The 25,492-nt window shown below is 33.6% G+C and overlaps 3 protein-coding genes across 7 annotated transcripts; 1 reads left to right on the plus strand and 2 right to left on the minus strand.

Annotated features, from left to right (window-relative positions):
* Positions 1-2,323: 2,323 nt before the first annotated feature.
* On the plus strand, positions 2,324-11,795 carry CtBP (C-terminal binding protein). Of its 5 annotated transcripts, none has more exons than XR_011781613.1 (6): positions 2,324-2,518; positions 9,270-9,818; positions 10,158-10,282; positions 10,355-10,747; positions 10,797-11,001; positions 11,180-11,795. XR_011781613.1 is itself a non-coding variant. In XM_040717302.2 (6 exons), exons 2-6 carry the CDS (start codon positions 9,281-9,283, stop codon positions 11,248-11,250), a joined length of 1,311 nt encoding a protein of 436 aa, XP_040573236.1. In that variant the 5' UTR covers positions 2,324-2,518; positions 9,270-9,280; the 3' UTR covers positions 11,251-11,795. The 5 variants fall into 5 exon arrangements, 4 of the variants coding, with proteins under 4 accessions (XP_040573236.1, XP_040573238.1, XP_071746844.1 ...); XM_040717302.2 differs by having other exon boundaries at positions 10,818-11,001; XM_040717304.2 differs by having other exon boundaries at positions 10,818-10,953.
* On the minus strand, positions 11,691-15,173 carry Etl1 (SWI/SNF-related, matrix-associated actin-dependent regulator of chromatin, subfamily a, containing DEAD/H box 1). The gene is made up of 8 exons (XM_040717299.2): positions 14,945-15,173; positions 13,833-14,703; positions 13,593-13,773; positions 13,069-13,513; positions 12,747-12,986; positions 12,478-12,689; positions 12,238-12,420; positions 11,691-12,174 (listed from the first exon to the last, which is right to left on the minus strand). The coding sequence occupies exons 1-8, from the start codon at positions 15,083-15,085 to the stop codon at positions 11,964-11,966; spliced, it is 2,484 nt and encodes an 827-aa protein (XP_040573233.1). The 5' UTR covers positions 15,086-15,173; the 3' UTR covers positions 11,691-11,963.
* Positions 15,174-15,458: 285 nt separating this feature from the next.
* LOC121123642 (uncharacterized) lies at positions 15,459-17,553 on the minus strand. Its single transcript, XM_071890744.1, has 3 exons — positions 17,099-17,553; positions 16,872-17,037; positions 15,459-16,811 (listed from the first exon to the last, which is right to left on the minus strand). The coding sequence occupies exons 1-3, from the start codon at positions 17,472-17,474 to the stop codon at positions 16,730-16,732; spliced, it is 624 nt and encodes a 207-aa protein (XP_071746845.1). The 5' UTR covers positions 17,475-17,553; the 3' UTR covers positions 15,459-16,729.
* Between the last annotated feature and the right edge of the window lie 7,939 nt (positions 17,554-25,492).

Genomic DNA, 25,492 nt, shown 5'->3' on the forward strand with positions numbered 1-25,492 from the left:
TTGTCTGCGAACGAGGGAACCAATTCATAAGAGAGGAAGGGTCAGTTTATAAAAACGATGTAACATGTTATATTGATGACATAATAATCACGCAACTTTTCATTTTTATTGTTTTTCAAAAAGTTGGAGGAGAGGGGGCTTAAGCCATAGGTGGATTCTCAAGATTTAATATATTACCGTATATTTATTATATATCTGGTTGGTACGAGTACATAATAAATAAAAATTATCCCACCCTCTTGTACAAGTTTCATGCTTTTGCACACCTCCCTCCATTTTTTCAATTTTAAACTTAGCCTATGGGTAATATTCATTATCCCCTCTACTCTATGATTCTGACGCCTTTTGGATGGCTGTGTATATCCCTTCAAATTTAGTAGCCACTACTATCACTAGCTGCTAGCTTAAGGTTGGGTATCCACTGTCCTATAAATATAAACCAAAAAACCGGTTCTGAATGGATTTTCTTAGTCCAAAATGATGAATAGTTTTTAGAAAGAGAAATCTCATAAATTTAGGACCTTTAGATGAATGCTGATTGGTATATCTACACTGTAGTGGTACTCGGGTACTGACGTTACTTATTAGAGATTAGAGTCGTAAAAAATATCTAAGTAAATCACTGGACATACAAAAAGCAAGAATGTGCAAGCTGACCCACCCCAAGCAAAACACACTTTTGATTTACATTTTTAGTAGCAAAAGTATCGAAATATCGACTAATTTTGGAAGTGATACAAAAATATTGGTATCCAGACAAATCTAATCTAAATGCACCAAAATGTCTCCTCGTAATTCGAGGTATAACTGCCTTTTCTTCATCTGTGCAAAAATAAAAAAAAGACAGAAAATACAAAAAAGAAAAAAAAAAAAGAAATTTAATTCGGCAAATGAAGATCGAATTTTTCATAGAAACGAAAGGTATATTTTTTTATTATAGGAGTATTATTTTAACCACTACAATTCCTTAAGATGTGCCACAACCCTTTGAAAAAAAGAATTAAAAAAAAGAAGGAAATCTGTCCTTCAAGATTCTTAGTAATAACAATAATAATTCAAGAAGTAGTAGTGGTAGTGAGGTAACCATCAAATGGCGTTACCTAAAAGAGACCCTTGGCCCATTATTGACAGGAAAAACCTCTATTCTTTTCTTTCTTTACTTTTATCATAAAAATTGTAGGTAGAAAATACATTTATAGATGTGTATATGTAATAATACAAAATGGCGTAGCTAGAAATGAACTTTTGTTTATTTCAAAGGGGGTGTATATGTGGTGGATGAACTCCCGTCTTATTTTGCATAATAGTATTTAATGTCATTTTAAGTATGCTGACGTAACTAGGATTTAAAATTTACTTGCGTAAAAAAAATCTCCGAGAAGTCCCAAATATGTTCCTCTTCTTCCAGCTCTGTTTCCAAGTTGTTAAGTTAAGGTCAAAAATAATAAATATTATTATAAAAGATAATTTCAAACATAGACATAAAAATAGTAACGCCATTTGTGGGCAGACTCACTACTACGGACGCCAGGATGCCAAGAGAGCATGTATGGATATATATATAAATATACACATACATAGACTTATATTCACGAAAAAGTACTGTGTACAAATGGAATTTGACGGGTACTAAATATTGACTCAACTCAAAGTACTTGATGAGTCAAGTATGGGGGATAAAGAATCACGGAAATCATTCAGAGATATTGTCAAAACTATGAACGATAGTTCAATCTATAATATTAAACATGTATATAAAAATATTTTAAAAAAGTCGCGAAAGAAGAGGGACGTTACTAAAGGATTTTATATACACATTTATTTCAAAGATGAACAAACTTAAAGCACCATCAAAAATCTGCGCGCACGATTGTTTTTTTCCAAGTTTTTTTTTTCCTTTTTTGTGATCGAGGTTGTGAAAAAAAAGAAGAAGAAAGAAGAAGGGCAGAGAATTCAGGCTGTGCATACTGCGCAACTTCCCAGAAATTTTGATGTATAATTAGAAGGATTTTTATATTACTATGTATTTCTGTATTATAATAACATCCAAAAGAGGTATTCCGTAGATACCCCTATGAGTAAATGTTTTTTAAGGATAATATCAACATGCAAGTTCGATAGTAGGCTCTTCCATGATCAAGATGATCCACATATTTTTTACCTTAATCAAAAAAAAAACTTTCGCTTTACTTCGGTCACCCGCATTTATTTTTCTTTTAAAAAAGGGGAAACAAATATGGCGGACTTTTCGCTCCTGCGAAGGAGAGGGAAAGAAAAGGAAGAAAAAAAAAGACGAACTCTCGGATTTTTTTTTGATTAAAAAGAAGAATATTTTAGTCAATAATAAACTGCGTTGGGGCGTGCAGAGAATTTCTGTTCCTCCTTTTTTTTTTACCAGTATTACAACACTGTTAATAGTAGCGTGGTTTAACTCTACAGCAATAATAATATTTATTTATCTACTATCGTGAACTCATTGATTTAATACACACAATATTCATTGCGCCATTGATTCCTGGTAAGAACTTATTTCGTTATTATTATACTAATTACAAATAAAAATTGTCAAATTATATTTTTGTGTGAGTTATAAAAGAAACTGCTCCTTCACAGTCTCTTTATCTGTCTATTCCTATGTATGTATGTTTCTCTCTCTTTTCTTTCTCTCTCTCCTTTTTTTTGCCACCAACTTGAAAAAACTTTTTTGAGATCCGCACCTAGTAGAAATTTCGTGAGGATTTAAATTTGCCGCTCGGGAACTAAAACTCAGTGTTGTTGTTGTCGTTGTTCTATGATCCTTCATGCATGCATGTATGAATGTAGGAAGAATTGAATCATCACTCCTGTTGTGCTCTCTATGAATGTTGTTTCACTCCTCTCCTCTCCTTTTTTTCGTTGGAGGGGGCGACGACAACTCCGTCGATGATAAGAGTTGTGTGTGTTGGTAATGTTTAAACCCCTCTAAATCCTTCTCGCACGCGTGGACCAGCTTCCAAAAAGTGAAATAAAAACCTACCAAAGAAAAGAAAGAAAGAAAACGGAATTGTATTTATGAAATAGAGAAACGGACTTTAATACAGTTACGAGAAGGGAAAAAAATCAAATCCCTTCCATTCCATTCCTACTTCACATCATATCTCTACACTAATATAAATAAGGAATAAGGAATTTGCTTGTTATCTATTTGACAAGGAATATGACCCACGTATATCAACATCCATAAAAAGAAACTACGACAGTTTGTCACATATGCATCACATCATACATATCCTTTGTCCGGATAGGATATTCCAGTATATATATATGAAGTATGTACATATATTTAAAGATGTGGTTTCCACATTCTCTTTTATAGACGGAGCGTATCTTTCGCTGCTATGCGCCGTCATTACACTATTTTTTTGAAGGTCGAATTCATTTGTATTTCCATGTGAAGAGGCAATGGTGAAGGATGGATCTACATACTCCTCCTTTGCCTTTGCCTTGTCTTCCTCCTCTCTACATTACTTGAATACAAAGATATATATTCTTACATATTATGAAGAATTTGTGCAAAAAATAAGTCAAACTTCATATAGGTATAGTTTTATTAAGAATGTATCTCTACAACACTTAGCGTTAGATTTCGCAGTAGTTTATACGGATTTTTCTACCGTAATACTCGTTGGATAATAAAATCCGAGTTTGTAGCACTGTCTTGTACCAGTCTGGTATAACTGCAAAACTTGGACTTTTAAGCATATTGCTGTATAGGTATTAAATGTACATCAAATGGATTCATCTTCTGGTTTCCTCCTTCTCCTTATTACCAGCATGTATTGGAAGTATTGTATGGATATACATATGTGGTCCGTCTACCCAAAAAATTAGAAAAAGGAGAAATTCGCAACTTATTAACTTCATAAATATATTCTCCCCAGTATTCCATTGGCTAATTTCGGTCATTTGTCGGCTTCATATTATAATTGGTGGAAGAGGCTGAAATACCTAGGAGTATTAACTTGTAGTCTGGAGCTTTCCTTTGATATGAGCCTTTTGATAGATGGTCTTTCAAATATAACCTTATTTATATTTTCTCCATAACTGATCGTCGAAATGTAAGATAATTAAACTAATTATACAAAATGTAATCCTGCCTCAATTTTCAGGAAAATCATTCCAGATAGCTTTTTTGTTGAAGGGGCACAAATATTAGTTAGTAGCACTTGTTCCCTCAAATAATGGGGTATATCCATAGAATACGGACTGTTCGGGTAGAGATCTTGTATGTACAGAAAATGAATTCCTCTTCGAGTTTTCTCTTCCTCTCATTACCATCACGTAATGGGATTATTATATATTTATATGCATATAGTTACCATTCAAATCAATTAAATGATCTCTCGTATACGAGAACTAATTTATCTATTTTCCTTTTATGACTTCCAATTTTTTAGAATCTGATTTTTAAAAAAATACAAATTATTTGATTGAATTCTAAGCTTTCTTATCAGTGATACGTTTGGATTAAACAAAATAAAAATACATCAACTATTATGACTCCTGCATCTAGACAACATTTTAAAAAAAAATGTGTTTATATTTAGATAATATATTCTTAATTTTCTATATAATGCAGTCTCCTTATTTTTCAATTTTTATTGTTGTTGGGGGGGGACGTCGAAGACAAATATTATATGAGCTTTGAAGAAGAAAAAAACACCTGTGTTTCATTTATTGGGGAAGACCTTTCATTATAAATGTATACAGGGTGGGTTTTTTTTTTAATCCGGAACAAGTTTAGAGCTCAATATCTTGGGAATCCAGAAATATATCTGTATGGAAGATTATTGAGTTTTCAAACCTATCCAAATTAACTGTTTACGATGTTGTCAAGGAGTCAGATGGGTTGGGAATACCTATAAGGAGGACTCATAATCGTTTTGAGAGCGAAAAAACACACTACATATTTCCTGAAGCAAAAGAGCAGAGGAAATTTGGCCTCCTACTCCTCGGATCTAAACCCCTTGGGCTATGAGTGGGGTGTCTTGGAGAGAGTCCAATAAACTTTCACATAACACTATTGACTCCCTGCAGGCTTTTATTCTAGAGGCAGTGACCAACATGGTCATGTAGTTTCTTATCAAGGCCTGTGCCAGGTGCAGGGCCAGATTGGAGGCGGTTGGTTGGAGTGATAGACATCATTATTAGATATTATTAGTCCCATCATGTAAGAGTAAAAGATTTGTTAATTTCTGAATTAATTTAGGGAAATTAATTGTAATATACATTATCCTTAAATTTTCCAAATTTAAAATCCCCACTCTCTTTATATACTTTTCTCAAGGTGATTGATATAATTCAAAAATGAATGTTTTCTTAAATGAGAGTTCTTCTTCTTCTCCTATTTGATTGAGTGTGAATCCTCATTGAATTGATGTAACTGTTTTAGTATAAGAAACAAATTACGTGTAAAATGACAATTGTAACTCATTAGAAATAGACGTCATTCCTTATTTCTAAACTTTCTTTTCATATGTGTATATTATGTAGAGGATATGAGCTTCATATATAGGTTCTTTGATTACCATCCTTATATATATATATATACATATGTATGTATGCCCAATTTTTGAGGAGGAACAAAGAAAGACCTACATAATATTTAATACAAATAGGATACGCCTTGTGTTATTGTTAGTAGTTTTTAGTACAGTGAAGTGTGGGGCAGGAGATTCCAATGCATAACTCCTCTGGTAACCCGTTTTTTATTTCATTTTACAAAAAGTTAAGAAGGAGAAAGAAAAAAAGAAATTTTCCACCGCTCTCCTCCAGCTGGTTGCTCTATACCTGTTCTAATAAAATGGTAGTTGGTGGATCCTTCTTCTTCTGCTTCTTTGTGCTTGAGAAGAGTTGCCTTTCTTCATATAATATGTAAACATACAGTCATATAAAACTATGCTTTTTTTGTTAGTGCTGGATTACATTCCATCATGTATGGCACATCGATTTTTGTTGTACCGTTTGATTACTACATAATTAAGAAGAGTCCCATTCATAAAATGAAATTACTCACAGACCATGTTTTGGACTTGTAGTAGAATATGTATTAATACTTTTTAATGTTATTCTACATATAATTGTCGAATGTCTCATTCAATGTACTTGTCCTTGTTTCGAATAACTACTTGGGGGAGACCCCTACTCATTGACTTGCAACTAGTATGCTCAACGTCTTGCTACCATAAGGGAATCTTGCTGAGCCTGTAAACTGCATTGGCTTCATCCTCGATCACACCCTACATTGTGAAGTGTCGGGGGGTTAAGATCTGGAAAAGAGGGATCCCTTAAGGTTTTGTCTCATCAGTGTTGCACACTGACCCATTTTTTTACTTCATTTGCAGTAGTGTAATGATAGACCATGAGGCTGAGAAGATTTCTAAGTCCTACCAGGGGATAAATAGCAAATTTCAATCTCCTCAGTTGATCTCTTAACTTGGTAAGCCACTTGGCTTAAGCCAATTTTATGTCTAGTTTTACAACGGGCGTGGGCTGGAGTTATATCCGACTGATGCAATATTTCCGACTTTGGTAACAAAATATCTGCACAGAATAATAAACTTAATTGAATTATGTTAAAGTACATATGACTAATTCTTTCTCGAGCACCCTGTCCATATTACATACATAATGTAACTCTCATGGTTTTATATATTTAATGGGGTGTACATATGTATTTATATATAGATTTTGTAAGTCAACTGCGGCTAAGGAAAAAAATGAAAATAATAAGAAGAACGCTTATAAAACTTTTTTTTAAAAGTTTTTATTTATGTTAGTTCACATAAAAATAAAAAGTTATTCAAGAACTTTTTGGTCCGCTTAACTTAGTCTAGAGAAAAACTACAAAAAAACTAAGTTTTTTGGCGGGAAGTTTCGGTTCTTTTTTTTTTCTTCTTTTTTTGTGATTATTTTTTTAAAGAAAAACTTTTGTTTTCTTGTTATATAGTTATACATACATATATGTTTTGCTTTCCTATATATATTATATGACTGAATACTCGAAGCAAAAACTAAAATTCTTTAAAAACTTCTTGATCCTCGTTTGCTGGGTTTTTTTTCTTCTTTTTAAAGGAGAATAAGGAAAAGTCGTGTGCTTGCTTCAGTCTTATGAATAAAGTATATGTAATTATAAAAGTTAAAACTCTCGACATAATATATGCATATTATTATGCACATTTTTGCACAATAAATATGAACAATGTTTATAGTCCAATGACAACAGCGACAACACAAAGAACAACGTATATTCCATGATAGCAATATTGTCTTCACTCATGTTTGAAAAAAATATATATTCCGTTTCTACATCTATCTGAAATTGCATTCCCCTAATAAAGTAATGTTGGGGGACAATGTATTTACAATTTCTCCCATATTTTCTGTAGTTATATCTGGCTATGGCAAGATTTCCCGTGAATACAAATATAAATGTGCAGATCCCATTTTTTTTTTTTTTTTTTAAAGAAAATGTTTCAGCTTCTTCATCTATCCGAGAGTACATTCCCCTTTATACTTAAGGGGTAACATTTGCTAACACATGCATTGTTTGGAAGTACAAGAATAGCCGCTAAGGCGCTCTCTATCCAATCAAAACCTGATAGTTACTCAATTTTTTTACACTTAAAGGAGATTCTGTCAAAAAATTCCTATTATTTCATACCATTATTTTCTTGTGTTATAAACTTACCTTTGAACTTGTATTTTTACACTTCAAATTATTATAGGTCAGAAGTATTGTTTAAAATCCTGTAGTGTTTTGCCTCGAATCTAGTCCTATGCATCTGCAGACAAGTCCTGCTGGAGATTAAACTGACTATATTTTGTCTATATATCCCCGAATGGTCGAATAGTATGATGTTGAATGCCAATGTATATACTATTTTTCTATCTTTTCTTAAGGTGTATCTAGCCAAGGCCGGTTTTATCGTGAGTGGGATATAGAGCATATATTAATGCTTGAACCTTTTTCTTTCCTTTTTTTTTAAATTTGAATAATGCTCGTGTGTGTGTTTTTTATAGAAATAGGGGGGTCCTTTTTATGTTTATTATTATTTATTTTTAAATGACCTTTCCTTAAGAATATACTATTAACTTATAAAAAAATCTACTTAAGGTTCCTTTTTTTAGCGTAGGACTACTGACTTCAAAATAGCCCTGTATCTGGCATTTTGGGATTGCAGTCCTACAAAATTGCACTATCCTAGATATTTTAAACCAGAGGCACATGTATCTTTTCGGGTTTCAAAATTATCTTTAGGGGCTACGAGAACAATCATTTTATTATTAAGGGACAAGTACAAAGTACGTACGCAAGTTTTTGGTATTTTTTGACTCCCTCATAAGGAATTTTGAATGCATCTCCAAATGTGAAATTGTTGAAGACTACTTCAATTACATTATACAAGTTAAACATTTTAACAAGGAGAGTTCAATGAACAAATCATTGAAATTAGTCACTTCATTCCTTTGTTTAAATACTTGCGAAAGCACCTCATAAATCAGGGGTGGGGAGATCGGATTTTCAAAAATGGGGGAAGGAGGGGGAACATTCTGTACTTCAATGTAGTAAATCTACATACGAGGAAGAGGTCATCCTCTGTACTCAGTGACAGTTACTGTTTCCATTTCATGAAGCTTGGGGCACGGTAACAATTCATTACTTATTTTAAAAAATCATCATCATAAAGGGGTATGATGAAGCTCTTTTTTGACAATTGCTTCAGATTTGTTAGTTTTACTTGAAATTGAGATCTTATTTGTGGACTTCTTTTTCTCATCAGTGATTTATTTTCGTACTTTATCGTTCTTTTGTTCTTCACATCATCTCTTGGTATAGCATTAATTTTAATAAATTTTAATGTAGATATAACCAAACTTTATTTTATTTCTTCTTTTTACTAAATAAAACTTTGCAGTCTATTACAAAAAATTTAACTTTTTTCTTTACAAAAAAGTTTTTTCTTTCTTTCTATTTATTCATTTCTTTGAAAATATAATCAACTTTTTTTTTTTTTTGTTAGAAGAAAAAATGTTTAAAAAAGTCCATTTTTTTCCTTCTTCAACAACGGAAAAAATTATAGAAATTATTTCCGAGATAAAAACTTTATTATTCTTATATACTTATTTTTTGAAAATTTAATTGGGCCTTTCAATTTTTTCCTTGAGACTGATATAAAGTTTATACATAAATATCTGTATTGATTGCCTCATTTGATGTTCCTTTGCAGATTGATTCGAAATGCAAGCGGGTAAACGACCTCGGATAGACGCCGCTTCTATTAGAGGCCCCATACCTTCTGGACCCATGCGACCCCTTGTTGCTCTCCTCGATGGAAGAGACTGTTCTGTGGAGATGCCAATTCTTAAAGATGTTGCAACAGTCGCATTTTGTGATGCACAGTCCACTTCAGAGATCCATGAAAAAGTTCTGAATGAGGCTGTAGGGGCTCTCATGTGGCATACAATTACCCTAACTAAGGAAGATCTCGAAAAGTTTAAAAATCTTCGCATTGTTGTTCGGATAGGGAGTGGAGTGGATAATGTGGATGTTAAGGCAGCAGGAGAGTTGGGTATTGCAGTTTGCAATGTTCCTGGATATGGAGTGGAAGAAGTTGCAGACTCGACTTTGTGTTTAATACTTAATTTATATAGACGAACCTACTGGTTAGCCAACATGGTCAAAGATGGTAAAAAAATTACAGGGCCTGAGCAGTTGAAGGAAGCTGCATATGGTTGTGCTAGAATACGTGGGGATACTCTTGGCATCGTGGGTCAAGGTAGGCATGATTATGATTATTTTAATTACATGTATTCCTTCTCCCTCATATTTCTTTTTTTTTTTTTGCTCTTCAAGAATAGAGAGAGAAAGGGAGGGGGGAATACTCTAATAAAATAAAACTTAGTTGTTGCAAAAAAAAAAAAAAAAAAAAAAATGAGAACTAAAAGTAAGAAAAAGTTTTTCTTTCACAAAAAAAACTTTATTTTCATTTTTTAAATAAATAAGAAAGATAACTTTTTTTTTCTTCGAAGGAGTAAAGTTTTTTAAAAACGTTTTATATAAAACTTTTTGAAAATAAATATATATTTATTATATACATTTATTTAATATAATACAGGACGAATCGGTACGGCAGTTGCTCTTCGAGCTAAAGCATTTGGATTTAATGTCATATTCTATGATCCATATCTTCCTGACGGTATTGAGAAATCCATTGGTTTAGAACGTGTATATACTCTACAAGTAAGTAATTTTTAAACACTCCCTTTACAAGTAGTACATATTCATATTATAATGTACTATTCTCTCATTTAGGATCTCCTTTTCAAATCCGACTGTGTGTCTCTTCATTGCACTTTAAATGAACATAATCATCATCTCATTAACGAATATACCATCAAGCAAATGCGACCTGGAGCCTTTCTCGTGAACACGGCTCGAGGGGGCCTCGTAGATGAGGCTGCACTTGCAATGGCATTAAAGGACAATCGTATTCGAGCTGCAGCCATTGATGTCCACGAAAATGAACCTTATAACCTCATGACCTCAGCTTCACCACTTAAAGATGCTCCTAATCTCATTGTCACCCCCCATGCGGCTTTCTATTCAGAGGCAGCCTCAATTGAATTGAGAGAAATGGCTGCCTCAGAGATCCGAAGAGCTATTGTTGGACGCATTCCTGACACTCTTAGAAATTGTGTCAACAAGGTTCGTGTCATGAAATAGAGGAGATAAATAACAAAAAAATACATGAAAGGATCTTATTTTTACTCTTTAGGAATATTTCAATACATCCACGTCCTACGTTGCGGAGCCTGGACTTAATGGCTCTAGTTATTATTCTAATCTTCCCGTCCAACAAGCCCATTCCACAACACCGCATGACGCTCCACACTCAGTCTCCGTTGCACCAGGTACGGCATCTACTCTTCCCAACGGTTGCCGCATCAACCTACTTAGTTGTGAGTACATCCACCACTCATAACTATCCCAATTTCATGTTATTGGCAATAAAAAAAATCAATCAATCATAAATTGTTCATATTTCTGCATAAATGGGATTGCATATTGTAGCGCGGCTATATGATGAATTCATACGCAAGACGGACTCTTCTCTAATTATTGTGTCTTTCTTTACAGCTCCTGCTGCGGATAGAGATAGAAGAGACTCTTCGCCCCAACCTCCTCCAATACCTCAAACAAGAACTTAGGATCTTCATTTTCACCCTTTCCTCTTTCTCTCTACTCACAGAATTATTGATGTGTGTATTTCCTTCAAAAATCTCTTCATGTTTAAGAAAGAAAAAAAAACACAAACAATGGTTTGAATACTAATTAAGGGAATCAATCTTTGATTATCCTTTTTTTTAAAAGAAAAGAAAAACCATCATTATCAATATCGCTTGCATTTTTTTTTTTTTTTTTTCGAAACTTTTTTTAAAAAAACAATAAAAATATGAATTTTATTTATATATAGATATATAACATGTAAAAATTGCAAGTGTCTAAGAATGAGGGGAAGAGAGGCGACTCGTCCCCCTTTCATTCTCTTTTCACCATCATCAATCTCTACAATTGTTGCGTGTAACACGAAAGTAAGCCCACGAAAGACCAACCAAATGGTAGTAGAGGTCTTCCTTCTTCCCAACGATTCGTATAAAAATGTTGTATTGTATATCCTCTCTTACAGTTTAGTACAAATATATTATTATTAATGATATAATATAATAATGATAATACACAAATATATACTGGATTTTTTTGTTGTTGTCTATTCATTCCATGCCATGGCTAGAGAGTCGGGTAAAGAGGACACATTAATTTGAAAAATATTGTACTATGCACGACGGAAGTGAAAAAAAGTATATGTGAAAGGAACACAGGAGGACAGTCTCCCTATCTAAAGGATGACTACTGGACTTGGTTAAATGTAATTCTTCACTTCTCCAATATATTGATCCGACATTTCCACATCCAAAGCAGTTTTGAGAAGACTTGCCACATCATGCTTAACTTTATTAGTGTCATCATCAGCCCCAGTAAGATCTTGTTCCAGCTTTAACTTTTCCTGGGCGACACTATAGATTCCTTCTTCGATAGTACCCTCACTAATTAATCGAATTATACTAACGGGTCTAATGCAAAAAGGGTGTAAAAAAATTATTATCTAGCGGCAGAAAATATGATACTTTTCATACCTAGTTTGTCCAACACGATGACATCGGTCTTCCGCCTGCTTATCATTATACGGATTAAAGTCTAAATCATGAAGAATCACAGTATTTGCGGATGTTAAATTAATCCCGAGGCCCCCAGCCTTTGTGGATAAAATGAATATAAATATACTTGAGTCCTGATTGAAATCGTCAATAAGATATTGTCTGAAAAAAGAAAAGAAAATAATGTTTTTTCAGAGAAGGTAAGAGATTCTTATGTACCTTTCAGTTACAGGGGTAGAGCCATCGAGTCTAATATAATTATGACCACGTATTTTTAAGTAATCCTCAATTATATCCAAAACCATTGTGAATTGAGTAAACAATAATATTCTATCATCATTTTCTTTCATTTTGGGTAAGAGTTTATCCAGGTATTCAAATTTACCACTCTCACAAATGTATTCATTACTCAGTCGAAAGTCTTCAATACACTAAAAACAGAGAGATTCTCAGAGATTAATCCTAAAATAAAATATGGCAACACATACCTTGTACAAAAGGCAAGTTTTATGAATATCATAGTCTGACATAATTCCTAGATCATCAACGATAAATTTCTCCACGGCATTTTTATGACTTGGATCATTCTTTAAAATATTGGCTAATTTCTTAAGTTTGTTTTCATCGTAGTGACTCCGGATAAGGAGGGGATGATTTGCAGTTTTTCGAAGATTCATGAGCATACCAATTCCAGAGTCTTCATTAGAACTCGCTTTACCTTCAGATAGCTAAATATTAAGTAGATATGATTATTAATAGAAGCCCCCTCCTAACTTATTTATAGTGATTAATTGTACGAATCATCATTACCAGCTTTGCTTTCTCTTTATAAACCGAAACTAATTTAAAATAATGTTCATGCTGGCGTGAAGTAAGAGGCAATTTTTCAACCCTTTCATTTTTTGGAGGTAAGTTTTTTATGACGTCAACTTTAAGTCTTCGAAGAAAGAAAGGCTTCATGATATGTTTGGCATGGGCAATACGTTCTTGTTCATAGTTGGATCGGGATTGCTTCTCTGATGCTTTAGGGAATAGAGAGAACACCTTTTTCAAAAGGTCCTTTTTATTGGCAAACAATTCAGGCATCACAAAGACAAGTAGAGACATGAGCTCCACTAAATTGTTTTGAAGAGGAGTCCCTGTGAGTAAGAGTTTCCTAGGTGCCTTTACTCGCATTAAGTTTTCATAGCGAGATGTTGACATATTTTTAAGCATATGAGCCTCATCAAAGACAACATAATGAAATGAAATCTTCCTGATATCGCAAAACATAAATGTAAGATAATAAAAAAAGATCAGTTTGATACAAGGATTTTATATAATCACATCCATACTTAAATAAAGACTTATCTTCTGCGGAACTAACTACCATACTGTAAGTCGTAAGTAATATGTCGTATTCTAGATTTTCTCTCACCAAATCATAGCGTATCTTTTGTCTTTCCTCTTGACTTCCGTAATATTTGACAATCGAAAGCGAAGGGCACCAAGTCTCTATTTCCTTTTCCCAATTATCTAAATAAATAAATTCGTTACCCATTAGGAGATATTGAATAATGCTATCCCGTTCTTACCCATTGTCGAAGAAGGTACAACAATTAAATGAGGTTTTGAATTTCCTGTTTCCTTTAAATGTGCTAGAAATGAAATGGCTTGCACCGTTTTACCTAATCCCATTTCATCTGCTAAAACTCCATTTAATGATTGTTTATGCATGAGCACTAACCAGTTTAATCCAATCATTTGATAATCTTTGAGCTTGAGTTTGGTAGTAAAATTCTTGGGTTGCTCAGTCAGCTCCATTTGGGAGAAATCACCTCGTGTAATGGTGGAAACAAGTCCTCCAATTTTGGCAGTTATTCGTTGACAACGGTCCATAAGTTTAGTCATAGTGTTCTTCATTTCCAATAGTTCCATCGCAGAGTTCAACATTTCCGTATTTAAAGACCTAGAACACTTAATTTTTCGTACCAAGTCTTCCCAATCCTTGTATGGACGAAGATCAACAATCCCCTCTGCTTTCTTTTTAGAACAACCTTGTATTCCGAGAATTTCGGGTAGAGCTCCAGTATTAAAAAAATCCAAGACTTTAGTTCTATCTGCAGAACTCGTAAATACTTCTTGAGAATCCGAGTCTGAGTCTGAATGATAGACTTTACTGCTGGAGTATTCCTCATCATCTGAATCCAAGTTTATAACAGCAATATGTTTTTTGGCTTTTGCACCCTTTATTTTTTTAATAGCGGACTCAACATCCTCATCACAGGCAATGAGTGTATCCCGTATCATGGAACGATCCATAGATTTGAACATGGAGACAATGAAGTTGACCTTCCTCTCAATTGAGTCAACGGGGGGTGGGCTCGTATTGAGGGGTGGGGAATCATCTGGACTGCATTTGACAGGAGAGGAGTCGGAATCGGAGGATAAAACCCGTGCGCGCTTCTAAGTAATATAGAAAAAATATACAATAATTAGTACGTTGAAAATTACGACATGGAGGCTCGTACTTTGTAGTATCAAGTACAAAAACGTAAGTCCAAGAAAAATAGAAGCTCATTATTAATTCATCATTTTTAAATTATGCAACACCATAATGACGTCATTGTTTAGAAGGTAGTTATGAAGAAAGACACGTGATATCATGATGTTATAAGTAATAACATTCCCTTCCCGGACAACTTACTTTTTTAGTTGTAATGTGAATATCTTCATCCCCGGAATAATGCCGTTTCTTTGGCTCAGGTGAAGGAGAATCACGAATGGAATCTTCTGGATGTTTTTGAAAACGAAATTGGCGAAGAGAACTCATTGGAGTCATGGACATTATGTCTTGAATATGGCTCTTATTCCTGATTCCAAACTCTGTGTTTGTTATGCGAGTATTTGATTCTCACTCTCTATTTCTTTCTGTCTCTGTCTTCTCTTTCTTTGTGCTTCCTTTATTTCACCGCTCTCTTTTTCTCTTCTCTATTTAGTTTTTTCCCTTCTTTTTTTGTTATTAAAGTAATTATTAATTAATAGTTTCGGCTCGGCAGGGAAAACTGAAATGAATATGGTACGCGCTCTTTTTTGTGCTTGACGGGAGTGCAAAATAATTTTCTCATACTTTCAAGTGGGTCATTAATGACACAATCGTCCTCAATAGGTAAATTCAAGAATTAAGTTCGGTTGAAGAATTAATACAAAAAATATTATATATAAATTATATTATATGTAACACAAATTTGTATTTTCAACATTCATCACTTTAAGAAAGTCTCTGGAGTATCAATTGTCAAATTTGGTAAATTTGATGCATACATTTTAGTGTAAATTTCCTTTTTTAACATAGTTTATTTTTTAATTACTTTTACAAATACATACATTATTTTATTAAGGCCTACGATCCATGTTACTTCAAATTACAATTTTGACTGGGCTCCAGACAAAACGCAAGTACTTGGCATAAAGTTGAAGTGCATCCCATGGTTGCCTTTTTATCGATCCTTTTCGCTTAACAAACTAGCACCTTTTTCTTTTTGGTAGAGGCGACGGTAAATGATGTGGTGTCCCAAAGCTTTGAATTGATGCTGGGGTGATGACTCGATTCCTAGATGTAAAGTCTCCCACCATTCCCTTGATCAAAGCCATGCGAAAGTCTTTTGCCGAGCTTATAGGAGCAATTTTTTGTTCGTAGGAATCTTCGCATTCACTAACGCCTGTTCGAAATAATCAATGTGTAAGCGCAAGTAGAATTTAGTGGAAGATTTTCTGCCCCAGATTCTAAAGACACAAGTTGATCTGCTTTATCTACTCCGCCCATGTGCGTGTTATAAAGCTTCACAACAGTAGGGCATGGAATTTGAAGTTCTTTTGAGTTCACCTTTTTCCTGCAGTTGACCATAACAGTGTCATGGCAGGCATTCATAGAAAAAATGATATGTACTGCCCGGGGGTTGAACCATTTAAGGACCCAACACCTGCATTCACGTTGACATATGCATCCATACTTCCCGTTGTCTTCCTCAACTCTTTGTCCGGAATACATTCTGGCAGTCCCTTTCTTTTCTTCTGAATTGTTCCAGTATAATAAGTTAATCTCTCCTTTAGCTATCGTACCAAATTTACCGAGCTAAAATAATTGTCCGCAAAGACTCTGGCGTAGGTAAACTTCAGTGATGAAGTGAGACTCAACAAAACGTCACCCCCTAGACCGAACTTGGATGATGGTCCTCCCGCTTTACCCTGGTATAAATCAAATTCATAACAGTATTCTGTCTTTGCATCTCATCCAAGCCAGTTCTTGAATCCCTACTTAATTGGCTTGTCTTTGAGATACTGGCGCATTCTATGGTGGCCCTTGAACTTTGTCATGTGTTCGTTTATGGAATGAAATTTAGAATTCTGGGCATAACGTTGGTATATTTTGTTCCTATGACCCAAAAGTGGTCGTACTTTCCATGCCTTGTCATCGGTCTTCACATGATTGTTACGTTCCCAGTATTATCCCATGAAACACTTTGACTTCCTCAGTTGTAACGACAAAGGCAACACCTTTCAGTAGAGCGTAGCTATGTTAGAATGGTAAAAATGATTGAACAAACAACGTTAAAAGGTTTAATTATATTTACCTCATACTTCCTTTTACTATAAGACGATAAAGCTCATCAAGATCTATGAACCATATCACAAATTCTGAGACAGACTTCATGATCAAAGTCAAATTGAACTTGCTCCGGTAAGTGACAATTGTGAGGGTTAAATTTAGCTTTGCTGTATTGATGTGAATCTTAGGAACTATTCATAAAAAGGAATATAATAACTTATATTATCATAGCATGGGGAAATATTTTCCTACGTTTTATGTCATGAGCGTCGATTGTATTCTTCTTCGTTAGACTCTGTACGACAGGAATCCCAGGGTTCTTCAAAGGACTTTGTTTTTCTTCTCCAGTAGAAGGGTCGGACGATGAATCTTCAGGTTCTTTCCTTTGCCTTTTTACCACGGCATCAAGAGAGTATTCATCCTTGTTCTCAATAGTCTTCTTTAAAGACTCATTCTCAATAGTATTTCGGACTGCTTCGTCAACATACTCAAATTCATTGTCAGAGTCACATATCAAGTTGTCCAATTCCTCTTCATCCTCGCCAAAGACTGCTTCTAGCAAGGCCATTATGTCCGTTTGACAGATTCCGGACACATCAACTTTTACAAAGATCTTTCTCTTCGACATTATGAAAACAATACTAACTTATTTGTATATTGCATTTAATGAACGGAGAGGTACTATGGGTGGAAGTTGGATTAACTGGATCTACTTACTTTGTTTTCAGAAAAACCTGTTCTATCTTAGAATAACCTTGTAATTTTTTAATACTTTAATTGTTCCCTAAAACAGTATCATGTGAAAAAATGTTGTCTGCATTTTAAAATGGTCATTCCTCTAGATCATGGCTTCCCAAACTATGGTATGCGTACCTCTAGGGATACGCGACGTAATTGTAGGGGGTACGTGTCGCGGGAAGATTTATTTATTTTTATTACAGTGGGGCTACATGGATGGGGATTAAATGCTTCAAGGGGTATGGGATGTGAAAAGTTTGGGAAATACTGCTCTAGATGGTACTATAAAAATATACAAGACGGTTTTAGATAGTATATATTTTTTTAACTTTTGGGTACAGATGATGAATTGTGAATGATGAAATACTTTGTTGGGTACATATTTACATTAATGAAGTAATTTTGTTACAAAGGCATATTTTAATTTATTTTTGTAGTTACAATATATAAAACTCCATTTTGAGACGATTGGGTCACTGGTGACCCAGACATTTACAGTCCTCTAATTCGCACAGATTTATTTATATATACTTAAGATTTATAAATTATTTTAATTGTCTCAGTTTCTTTGCACCCGTCGAAGCTTTTTACCCTTACAACTATAAGAGCAGAGTTATTATGAAATAAATGCTCAAGTTTTGCCATCCGGAATATTTCATTGCGTATTAGACACAGCTGAATTGCATCAGAGATGTATAAACTTCTAAAGCTTTTCGAAATGTACTACTTTTCAAGTACAAAGGGTTTTTAAGTAAAAATTGACAATGAATGCGACAGTAAATGAGAAAACATTAATGGGTCACCATTGAACCAATCGTCCTCAAAGGGTTAAACAATTACAATTTCAAGGTCAAGCATATTTATTAATTATTTTAAATTTAATCAAATTTTTATTATGAAACACATATATATTACACTGGAGATAAAATTGAACTAACTCACAATTCAATCACACTTCTGAGATAAAATTAGCAGTTGAGATCTTTTTGAAACATTTTTCCTTATTTTTATTTAAAATCAAATAGATTCTTTGCTTGAGAAACAAAATTTTAGATGAGATATTCAAGAATTTTGAGGCATTTTGATTGATAAAAGTACTGAGTAGATTATTATTGCTGCAAGACGATTATTGAAATCATGTTACATTGTTAGAATATTATTGATTTGCTCTCACTCTTTTGCAGTAATTGACTTGGTTACATCTTAATTCATAAAACAATGTTGCACTTCTGAGTATTAATAATTACATAAATTATTGCTTCCTTTAATCTAAAGGGATGTCCTATTAAGGGAATTAATGCAATTTTATTATGTTTCCAAGAGAAAAAAGCGGAAAGTACCAAGTAGGAAACTTCATCCAATGGAATTTAAAAAAATATGAAATCTATTTGAAACATATAATAAACACGGATGTTTGGATTAAATCAAAGTATTATGAGCTAAAAATCCCTAAAATTGTCTCGATTTTTTTTTTTTTTTTTTCAATTAAGGACGAAAAAATTAGTGTAATTTGAGAAAAATAACATTCTAATAGTTTAATTTTATCTAAAATATAGAAAAAAACAACATTTGTATAACGATGTAATAACATATTTTTAATATATTTTAGTGTCTGATATATTATGGAACTAGGCAATAAAGGGATATAATTTTTATAGAAGAGTAAGGTTTTACTCATTTTATTTGTTGGTCCCAATTTGAGATCCATTAGTTGATTATTTTCATTATTATTGATGAAAAAAGAGTCTTTATTGTTATAAAACTTGGGTTAGTCCCCCAAAATGGCCGATATCAACAATGCTGAAATTTTCAAATTCTTTCAAATTTCCGACTTACATCTCCTTTTTTCCCTTCTTAATTAATAATGAATATTCTAACGGAATAGCGGTTTTTTTTCTTAAAGAAAAATGCTTCCTTTTATTTGGAGTGCCTTTTTCTAGAATATGTCCATATCTAGTTTAATGAAGTAAAATTTTTATCTATTTCTAAAGAGTCTTCTTTATAGAAAAACATATATAATTTATTTTTTCTAAAGGCCTTTATTTAAAAATTAATCCAAAAGTTCCTCTGGACGTCCTGTTCTTTCAGACTCTAATAATCTATGGGGATCGCCTCCCCCTTTCCGGTATCACCGACCCTGAGCGATCATATTAATTATTTAGATTTTGAAAATTATAACGTATCAGCAAGCAAGGATGACTATAGTGTAAGGGTAATGATGAAAATCCAGTGTAGAATGTATGAAAAAAAACAAAAACGAAAATCAACATGGTAAACAATTCTCTATTATGGTAACCCTGACAATTTGAAGAATATTTTGGAGAAGAGAAAGAATAATGTCCCATAAGAATTAGATCAGCTGACAAGGGAGGAAGGATAAAAGGAAATAAACAAGGAAATTTTCAATAACTAATCCGATGCCGATCCCCAATTCTACTCTGAGTCCAATAAGAACTTATAATTATAACTCCACAACAAATCCTCAGGGTGACGCTCCGTCTTTTATGAGCACACAATCAGGTTTAGAATATAACTGAATGTATGTAGGAAGGATGTTCACTACTCAAGAATGAAATAATAATGACTTATGATTCTTCAGACTACCAATTCCAAAATAAAGGGCCAACTGAAAAATACACCGGATTTTCATCATTAATTATGTGGCTCTCTGACAGCAGATATGGTGGCTAAAATATAGCTTTATATGTACATTCAAAATTTATAGATCTGATTTTGTGTGTACAATTTTCTATTACTTTGTATATTGATTAACTTCTATAAAATGTCTAACCACACAATTTGTAGTTTATTGACCAATCGTCATTTTGGCATCATTATTATTGTACAAGTTGGACGGAGAGGCTTGCATTTGGCTGAAGAGATCATTTGTAGAAATCACAAGATGAATAAAATAAGTAATAAAAATTGGTTGAGGTTATTGGTGGTTCAATGGAAAGGGATATGAATTCATTAGGATTGGAAGACGCTCATATTCATTCACTGACCAGTGAAATGGCTACAAAAAATAGAAGATTAGCAGATTTCTACTAATGGCGCCTATCTACCAAAGTATAGATTTTTCTACATGGCTATTTATACCAGTTTAAACATGTAATATCTCCATGAATATTTAATTTATTTTAAATTATGTTCTTTGCTAAGGGCGCTCATGATGATTGAGATAAAACCTTATTTTTTACATGTGAAGTACTTGCAATATTAACATTTGTAGCTATATCCATAAGAAAAAGTTCAAAATGGCACGCCTTACATTTTGAACGTATTGTAACGACATTTTTTGCTTTTTTTTTAAACAAACATTTATTTTAACTAATACGAGACATTTGAAGACTAACAAGGGCATATATTATGTACAAATTTTGAGAATCGTAAATCCATTTCTTATTTATAAAATATCATTTTGATATGAAGAAGGCTTTATCAAGTTTTTTCTTGTTTGGACAACAATTAAAATAATTTCTTCTGTAATTTTTTTCAGACATACTTTTTTTTTTGCATGTAAATACTTAATTGTTGAGTAATAGTCCAAGCTTGTTTTGAGACTTAAAGATTCATTATTCATTAAAAAAAATTATCATTTCAAAAGAAGGAGCTCTTCAAATTCAGAAGAAATGTTAAGCCTTCGCTCCTAATGGCTTAACTTTTGCGAAGTGCATCTAAACCATAGAGGATATATATAGTGACGAAGTTTTAGTTGATGGCACTGCAGTAGGGGATTATGAGTCAGCTGTTGGCGGGAGGAAAGTTATGCTATGAATGGAATTTTGTTAGCTATTAATAATTATCTCTTATTAGTTATCAGTAACAACTAAAATGTTTGAATTTTGCATGGATAGCTTATGCCATACTTATGCACTTTTGTAAGATGATAATTGAAAAATTTTGGTTCAATAATTTACGTTTCAAACAAACGCTACAAGTACCGTTTTGAGAATGAATACGGTTATTTGAGAATTGAATAATACATACTTCATTTTATTTATTTTTGTATTTAAAAAAATACGTAGAAAAAAAAAAAAAAATAGAAGTTGTAGCACATACATAAAATTACAATTGAAATAAAAAAAAATAATTTTACACAGTTCTACAAAAATTTATGATTAGTTTGAATGGAAAATATGCTATTATTATTTCCATAGAAATAAAGGACCTTATACAATTTCGTCAAAGAATAGATGAAATACCAGGCCTTGCAGAATTATTTACCGATTTTTTTTCAGAACATATTGCGGACAATAATGACATTTGAATGACTTGAGAAACAATTTATTCATACATTTTTAGAATAATAAAATAGTTTGTGATCAAATTTAATCAATGTAGCCACCATTTGACTCAATGACACTGGTCAGGCGACTTCTGAAGCTGCCACAGACTTGCTGGATGTAATCGGCGTCGATGGAGGCCCAGGCCTTGTTGACAGCAGCCTTTAAGGCATTTATGTTCTTATGCCGTTTTTTGCAGGCCTTGATCTCCACGTGCGCCTAGATAGAGAAGTCTAGTGGGTTGAGATCTGGGCTCTGAGGGGCCCAGTAGTCCTTGGTCAAAAGTTCATGTTGTCCTTGAGCCACTCCTGAGCTTTCTTGGAAGCGTGGGTGGGTGCTCTATCTTGTTGAAAACCCCAAGGAGAGCTGCCGACTATGGATTTGTTCCACAGAAGGACCTTGGACGCCAGAATCTTCCTATAATCCTCCGCTGTTAATCTGAGGCAGTGGGGACCATACCGGCTTCATGGCCTTCCCGTTGGATCTCCAAACATCTCCAAAGCTTACAACACGGTCATTTTGCCCTGTTGAAAACAGGATCGACCGTAAAAGTTTTCTCATCTGAAAAAATGATGATGCGTCCAGATGAGCTCTTGATATCATTCAAGATTTTCTTGCCACGCTCAAGTCTGACTTCTCGCTGACGTTCAGTTAGCAGAGGGCGTTCAGTACGCCTCAGGGACTTTCCTCCAGCCCTTTTCAATGCCCTTGAAACAGTTGATGTCGACGTTCCCATCTATCTGGCCATGTCGGCAATGGACCTGTTGGGAGTCCTCTTGAACACTACCTTTACTTGCCTTGTTGAGACAGTGGGCTTCCTGCCAGCCCCAGGGGAATGCTTGAGATCACCCCAGCCTCCAAGCGCTTGGAAACGTTGTAAATTGTCTTCAACGAGGCCCCAACCTGTTCCTTAATGTTGTTATGAGGCACTCCCGCTCGGAGGAGGGCTGCAATTTCGATCCTCTTTGTTTCCTGATTGGTCATGGTCTCACGTGTGGAAGTTGTTACGGTCTCACAGGAAGGGTTTTTGTTTATTTTAACAGTAAAAATACGAAACAATCAGATTGGTTGCCACAAAACCTCTTAAAAAGTATATTTACATCATCAGTAAATAATTTTGCACGGCCCGGTATTTTGGTTTAATAATTTATATTAAAAAATAAAATATTTATAAAAAAAAGTGAATTTTATACTAATTAGTTATTTTAACCTAGAAAAATATCACCCTTATTTTGGAAAAAAACCAAAAGCAGTTCCTCAAGTATTTAATTTAATTATTAATTGTAGTCAAAATGTAATAGTTAATAAAAAAAAACCCACAAAAAGGAAAAAAAAAAAAAATAAGCTGCACAACTATGAGCTATTTGAACACTATTTGAATTATTTAATTAAATCACGGATGGATAACGGACTTCTTTTAAAATATCTGGACAATACAAAATTAAATAAGTAAATAGATAATAATAGTAAACATAAATGATAATTGCCGCCACGACCTCTTCACTCAAAATTTTAATACGTCATACATAAATTTATTGTATTATTATAAAAGTATACAGCATTCTATTACCACTTGATGATTTTTTTCCATATAATAATAAATTTGATTGATTTACTGCCCCCTAGAATAGCTGACATTAATTTCTGCGACGACAGCGCCCTTATAGTTATTTATGATTTAAACTTAGTTTATTGCAAAAAATCTTGTTATTTTAACTAAAGCTTTAAACCAAGTAGCGAAACGCAACCGTTAGCCTGAGAAAATAGTATGGTAAGTATTTTTCATATTTTTTCGGTAGATGTCGTTTTTCCTATGAATTCATTAATTTATTTATACTGCAGACTCTAACATGTGTCTTTTTGTTTTGTTTATCAATATCTTATGTCATATTCTAGTCTTTAATAAGTTATATATTTAGTTAATTATATTGCTAAAATTATTACTATTACTAAAAAAAAATAAGGAGACCGGTTGTTAATTAAATTAAATAGGAACTTCATATAAGTGGGAGCATCTATCATGGTGATCTGTTAAACTCATGTATCTTGGTTACCAAGCCAGGCAATAGAAATAGAAGCTTCACAATTTGATCTTAATAAAGGGGACATTCATGCACCTTATAAACCATCAATCACATTGTCATCTTAGAGTCTGAGTTACTTAAAATGATGGTCAAATTTAAGAGTCTTGTGTTCTTCATCCTCCTGGAATTATATCCATATTTTGAAATTAATACTGATGCTTAAACGTCTGAGTTTGGCATCTTTTTTTCGATGGGAGGTTCGAGCAAGGAGATGATGATCTCTAGAGGAGATAAAATTACACATAAGTATGCCTGCAGGCATAACTTTTGCTCAAATTATTCGCAAATTTGTCAATACCATCTTTGAAGATCACGATTACCCACGGAGATGAAATCAGGAAGCCTGAAGGGACCGTCTCAGTATTTCTATTGCAGGATGAGTATTATGGAGTTCAAAATATCATTTATATTATAAGGCCCCAATTCCTTCGTATCTCCTTAAATAAAATAATTTTGACCTCCGTGTTTCCTTGAAGTGATCCACTGGTTCCCATAATCTGCCAATAAATCTTCTGGATCTTTGCTTTCGGTGCCAAGTTTTCTCAAAAATTTGATAAGTGGTTGTACATGAAGATCGCCATTCAGGCATATATAAAGAATTTTCCAAGGAAATTGAGCTTAAATGCGCTATTATAACCAAAGCTTGCGATTCATGCGACTGAAATTACTAAAAAGTCGTTGTAACTCATGAACAATATATATAAGTTAATAAAAACTGAAGGAACATACCACTAATATCAAACCACTTAAGAAATATATTAAAATTGTCAATATATTGTTTCAATTATTTTATATTCTCATTGCAGACTAAATAGTTTTACATCTTCATGAGAAGAACCTCTCCGATGGCGATACATGTGTGAAGTGAGTATCTTCTCATAAATTAATCTAAAACTAAAGAGCAAATAAAAGATTTACAGCAATCAATTTGAAAAGAAGGAACACAAATTCAAGCATAATTTACAAAATTTATTTCTTTTAATTTATTATGGAATATTTATCCTTCACTTGAGGTCATCTCTAAAATTTTAATTTATTCCAAATTCAATAACGGCCTCTTTCGTAGCTTCGTCTTGAAGGTTCTATCAATATCTGTCACATGTAGTCCCGGAGTCCATCTTCCCTCTTTTCCGTCTAAAGAAACGAGCATTCCCTCTGCAGGCCAGTATTGAGATGGCCCAACTTCCAATTTAACCTCATGAAAGTCCATCAATTTCTCCACCCCGGAGAGACCCAACAAATTATTGTATGAAGGATTCAAAGATGGAGCCTTGAATTTTGAAGCCTTGTCTGAAAAAAAACAGCTCATTTCATCCTCCTCAAGGACCTCCTGGTGAATTTTAGAATTGAACTACTCCAAAACATGGAGAACATATAGACTAATGTTCCTGTAGGAAACATCCGACAGTGGGAAGCAAAGTCATACAGTAGGGGTCCATTGAATAGCAGAGTTATTCCCTAAAATTACTCTTGATATGGTCTAAAACCTCATCCGCTCCCTTGAAGGACAAGTTTAGACTGTCAAAGCCGATCATTAT

Source organism: Lepeophtheirus salmonis, chromosome 8, assembly GCF_016086655.4.
Source record: "Lepeophtheirus salmonis chromosome 8, UVic_Lsal_1.4, whole genome shotgun sequence".
Taxonomy (NCBI): domain Eukaryota; kingdom Metazoa; phylum Arthropoda; class Copepoda; order Siphonostomatoida; family Caligidae; genus Lepeophtheirus; species Lepeophtheirus salmonis.

What these genes read in the sequence shown, in the direction of transcription:
- CtBP (XM_040717302.2), top strand. Translation starts at nt 9,281, where the DNA reads ATGCAAGCGGGTAAACGACCTCGGATAGACGCCGCTTCTATTAGAGGC. An exon ending in TTAGAAATTGTGTCAACAAG is followed by an intron (nt 10,748 to 10,817) that starts GTTCGTGTCATG and finishes TTTACTCTTTAG; the next exon opens with GAATATTTCAATACATCCAC. An exon ending in CCGCATCAACCTACTTAGTT is followed by an intron (nt 11,002 to 11,179) that starts GTGAGTACATCC and finishes CTTTCTTTACAG; the next exon opens with CTCCTGCTGCGGATAGAGAT.
- Etl1 (XM_040717299.2), bottom strand. Translation starts at nt 15,085, where the DNA reads ATGTCCATGACTCCAATGAGTTCTCTTCGCCAATTTCGTTTTCAAAAA. An exon ending in TTCACATTACAACTAAAAAA is followed by an intron (nt 14,704 to 14,944) that starts GTAAGTTGTCCG and finishes TATATTACTTAG; the next exon opens with AAGCGCGCACGGGTTTTATC. An exon ending in ATAAAGAGAAAGCAAAGCTG is followed by an intron (nt 12,987 to 13,068) that starts GTAATGATGATT and finishes CTTAATATTTAG; the next exon opens with CTATCTGAAGGTAAAGCGAG.
- LOC121123642 (XM_071890744.1), bottom strand. Translation starts at nt 17,474, where the DNA reads ATGTCGAAGAGAAAGATCTTTGTAAAAGTTGATGTGTCCGGAATCTGT. An exon ending in CGACGCTCATGACATAAAAC is followed by an intron (nt 17,038 to 17,098) that starts GTAGGAAAATAT and finishes TTTTATGAATAG; the next exon opens with TTCCTAAGATTCACATCAAT. An exon ending in ATAGTAAAAGGAAGTATGAG is followed by an intron (nt 16,812 to 16,871) that starts GTAAATATAATT and finishes ATTCTAACATAG; the next exon opens with CTACGCTCTACTGAAAGGTG.